This window comes from Rhea americana, unplaced genomic scaffold, assembly GCF_003343005.1.
Source record: "Rhea americana isolate MKP2758 unplaced genomic scaffold, rheAme1 scaffold_18, whole genome shotgun sequence".
Taxonomy (NCBI): Eukaryota; Metazoa; Chordata; class Aves; order Rheiformes; family Rheidae; genus Rhea; species Rhea americana.
The window spans coordinates 4,965,756-4,969,963 of record NW_028185927.1 but is presented as its reverse complement, the minus strand read 5'-3'; the positions used below and the strand labels follow the sequence as shown (position 1 = coordinate 4,969,963).

The window sequence follows — 4,208 nt, the reverse complement described above, 5'->3', positions numbered from 1 at the left end:
AGCGGCGGCGCGCCATGGCGCTGGGCTCGGCGTGGAAGCAGATGTCGTGGCTGTACTACCAGTACCTGCTGGTCACCGCGCTCTACATGCTGGAGCCCTGGGAGCGCACCATCTTCAGTATCCTGGCGGCGGCGGGGAGCGGGCGGGCGGGGCCGCGCTGCCGCGGGGCCGTGCTACGCGGCCCCGGCGCGCCGGGCAGGGCCCGCGGCCTGGCTGGCCCCGGCCCCGGGGCGGGGGGCGGCCGCCGGCGGGGGCAGGTCGTCGCCGGCGGCGGCTGCGGGGGGGCGCGGAGCCGCCGAGCGGGGTGCGGAGCTTTCCGCCGCCGCACGTCCGTCTCTGCCTCAGTGTCTCCCCTAAAGCTATTTCCCCTTTAATTTTTCTTCTTTTCTCGCACCTTTCTTTTAACCCGAGCCACCACGGTTTCTGTTAAGCGCAGGAGTCTTTGGTGAACTTCTCCGTGTTTATGCTCCCCGGGAAGTTAGTGTGCGCGTTGTAGGCCTGTGTTTGCACGGTGCTTTGTCACAGGACGTTTGTTAGGTAAATCCTTAGTCCTGGAGCTGGTAAATGCACTTGTGGAGCAGAAGAACTGGATAGTTGCTGATGTGGAGGCTCTGCGTAAAGGCTTACGCATTGGCTGGTTTCGTTAAGCAGGTCCCRCATGCAGGCACGGTCTTCTCTCAGGGTTTGGAGTGGCATCACAAGTATTTCTCTCTCCAGTGTGGCTCTTCTGATCTTGAGTTAAAGCGATGCCTCGTAAGAATGACGCTAAGCCATCTCTGATTCATTTTGAGAGGCAAAGAGAAGTTAACCGGGAGAAGAGTGTAAGGAATGGAGAAAAGCTGCTTTTCCTGAGATACTGCTCAGTTGTGAAGGACCTCACTTGGATTGCATAAAGGTGTCTTCCCAAGTTATAACTGTATGATCAAATCTTTCTTTTTCTGTGTAAAGTCAGCAAAGATGGAAATTACTGTTTATTTTTCTAGTATTTAAGCAACTGGAGACAGTGGAGACAGTAGGTTAATAGGTAATAATTCTTTCAAAGTATCTTGTTCATGATTAAAGTACCCTCTTTGGCTTATGACGTGCCTCTGTCACTGAAGAAACTTAATCTTCATCCTTTCCTTCCTTTGCTGTCCTGTATTAGTCATGATTCTTTTTTCCATATGCTTTAACCATGCAACTTTTTCATTTGGGCCAAATATTTAAGTAAAGGAAAGGTGTTTATTACTTACTGTTATAAAATATTCTTACTGCAGTGAAGTAATTGCTGTTTGTTGTGCAAATATTGCAAGTGTCACAGGTATCTCTTGTCATCGCAGGCTGGTGAAAGATTTTTTGTTTATTTTCTTAATTCCCCTCAAATCTTTTGGACATTTTCACTTCAGGTGGGCTAGGTCTGGTAGGTGCTGTACAGTGCAGCACTGAACATGGGCCCTGGGAACTAAAGATGAAGCAGAGCTGCTGTCAGTGGTGTGTGTCCTCTGATACCTGCACTCCCAGAATCTCAAGTGAGCACTGATATGTAGATTTATGAGTTGACCTTCATTTTAGTACCTCATATTGTATAATSTTCTGGGACTAAGAGTACACCAGGAAGCTAGTATGCTCTAATAAGCATAACTAATACCTCTGTTCTGTAGCAGGAAAATCAGTCATATAGCCTCTGTTCTACACATGCTGTGGGAACTTGATTTCTCCAAGATGTAGAGCATGTGCAGCTTCTCTGATTTCACCTGTGGAAAGTGAGTACTGTTATCCAGTGTTATCACGCTCGTTAATCTTAAATGCTCTTTACAGTGTTGTTTCTATCCAAGTTTACTGAATTACTGCATGTAGTTGGGTGAAATCAAAAGTTACTTGCTTTAATGTAATTATTTTGAATTTCTGAAACCTTAAATTTTGAGTTGGCATGATCTTTGAATAATTCACTGCTATTATTTCTACGGACAGAGCTTTGAAAATCCCAGAGCTGGACAAAGGTCTAGTTGTACGTATACATTACAAGCTGTCATCTGACTTCTTTATTTAAGTTTTACAAGACCTCTTTGTTCTTGGTTAAACTAATAAAATAGTCATCCTAAAATTGTTTTGCAAATAGGTTCATGTGAGCTTTGTTTTGCCAATATGACCTGCTACACTAAAGTACTATTTATCTATTTCTTTAAAAACACAACTTGACTCCAAGCCATGCTCATGCTCTGAGGCTTCGTGATTGAAATAGCTAGGAATATGCATGTCACMGTGTTATTTGAACTTTTAATTTCCCTTAGAGTTTTTGTTTTGTAAATGCTGTCAAACAACACTTTTAAATTTAACTTCTTCCCTCTGAGGAAAGGTGTGATCATGGTATGGAGGTGGAGAAATGAACAAACAATTCAGTGATTTAAAGTCTACAGGACACTGGCAGCTAGAAGTGGATTCCAGGTCTGCTGTCTTTATTGTGCTGACAGTACCCTTTCCTCCCAGATGTGTATCTGTGCTTCATAAATTTCCTAGATGATTCTTTTCCAAGAAGTTGAGGTCAGCATTTAATGGCTGTTTACTTAAAAATGAGTAGGTTGTCCACAGTGTCCACTGTCTCTCTCTGTATATATGTGTGTGTGTGTGTGTGTCTGTGTGTGTATATATACATACATACGTGTGTGTGTATATACATATATATATATATATATATATGTGTATAAAATCTTTTTTTTTTCCTGGTTGATGTGACATTTGAGAGATCTGTTCAACACCTAAGAATTGTATGTAAAAATTCGTATCTTCTTAACTGCCAATTTTCCTCTCCCTCCTACTTTCCCACACTGATCTGAACTTTCGTGACAAAGCAGTGGATAACTACAGGACATTTTTCGGTAATTCAGCTAATCGCTGCTACTGGGGCTCTGTTTTTCATATTTCTATAGATTCTTCCTAGAGCTGTAATAGTTGAGTGCAGTTGATCACATACAATTTAAAATGCAATGTTATGAAATAGATAACATGAAAGTTTTAGTGCCATGCTTAATGTGACTTCTAATACGCTTTCAGATGTTGTTTTCCTTAACTGCTCTTCAGATTCGATGCTAGTTTCYATTGTTGGAATGGCACTGTACACAGGCTATGTGTTCATGCCTCAGCACATCATGGCAATACTGCACTATTTTGAAATTGTGCAGTGATGAAGAACACATTTTCGAGAAGTGATCATGATAAGAAAATCATCCTACAAAGAAGAATGAACCTCTTAGTTTTAACAARACTTCTGCAGATGTCAAAAAGAGAAAGGCCTAGTTATGACTCTGAAGACTAAGAAACCAGATGTGTAGAGACGGGACGTGAGATGTCCCCTATGTTGTGTTCGTTCCTTTTAATTTTACAAGATGCCCTTGTATAGTAGTTTTGTCTATTTTAACATTGTGATTGTACTTTGATATCAGTATTTTCCTAACTTTGTGACAGTTTCAATATTGCACTGTGAAAGCTTTTCTTAATTGTAATTTTGAGTAAATCTTAATTGCCTTCTATTTTTAATCAGAAAGTCATCTTATTAAATGGGGCTTAAAGCTTTTGCTATTGTATGGTATGTATTTGCCTGGATATTTCTATTAATGCATTTTGTAAGAAAATACATCTAGATTCATATTAGAGACATAGATATATTCATTTAATATTATTTAAAAAAATTAGTTTGTATGACTGAACTCAGGTGTACTGTTTGCTGTCCAAACTTTGTTCAACAGTGTATTTGTGCATATCAGCTGATTTTGGAATTGGCAATTATTTTAAGTTTTTGTATCCTACCTACTGGAGGAGGGTGGGAAAGAGAAAGAGTTGAGATGGAGTAACGACTGCCTTCATTATGTTTGGAGTAAGGCTGTGGTTGTAGTGTTGTAGCGGGAACAAAAGGGCATCTCTTTACTGCCATAGGCCTACATAAAGCTTTGGGATTGCACTTCAACACTGTTCTTTTAGCTACCAACTAAATTGTACTTTTACATAATGCTTGATTATGYTCTAATGGTGGTGGAGAGGAGGTTTCTGCTTCTTTTCATTCAACAGTGTAACTATGTCTCGATTTCAAAGGGTTTTTCTATTGCTGCTAGTGTTCCAAACCTGTTCTTGATACAAACRACCAAAACATTAGGTTTTAAAGGGACTTGAGTTACAACTACAGCAATAAGGAGCTGAGTACTTGGCTGAAGTCCTGTTCTTTTTTTTTTTTTTTT

The 4,208-nt window shown here is 40.9% G+C and overlaps 1 protein-coding gene and 1 long non-coding RNA gene across 12 annotated transcripts in view; one reads left to right on the top strand and one right to left on the bottom strand.

The window, feature by feature from the left end:
• Nucleotides 1–156, bottom strand: part of LOC146597627 (uncharacterized) — a 974-nt gene extending 818 nt beyond the window's left edge. Inside the window, exon 1 of the long non-coding RNA XR_014895457.1 lies at nucleotides 66–156. This is a non-coding gene — a long non-coding RNA (uncharacterized LOC146597627). The remainder of the gene's footprint in view (nucleotides 1–65) is intronic.
• SPTSSA (serine palmitoyltransferase small subunit A) lies at nucleotides 7–3,565 on the top strand. 11 transcript variants are annotated; one of them, XR_014895455.1, is made up of 5 exons: nucleotides 215–895; nucleotides 984–1,024; nucleotides 1,386–1,508; nucleotides 1,641–2,449; nucleotides 3,058–3,139. XR_014895455.1 is itself a non-coding variant. In XM_085301684.1 (2 exons), the coding sequence occupies exons 1-2, from the start codon at nucleotides 15–17 to the stop codon at nucleotides 3,159–3,161; spliced, it is 207 nt and encodes a 68-aa protein (XP_085157810.1). In that variant the 5' UTR covers nucleotides 7–14; the 3' UTR covers nucleotides 3,162–3,565. The 11 variants fall into 11 exon arrangements, 1 of the variants encoding a protein (XP_085157810.1); XR_014895453.1 differs by having other exon boundaries at nucleotides 218–1,508; nucleotides 1,641–1,742; nucleotides 1,951–1,987; nucleotides 2,336–2,449; XR_014895452.1 differs by having other exon boundaries at nucleotides 984–1,508.
• The last annotated feature ends 643 nt before the right edge of the window (nucleotides 3,566–4,208 follow it).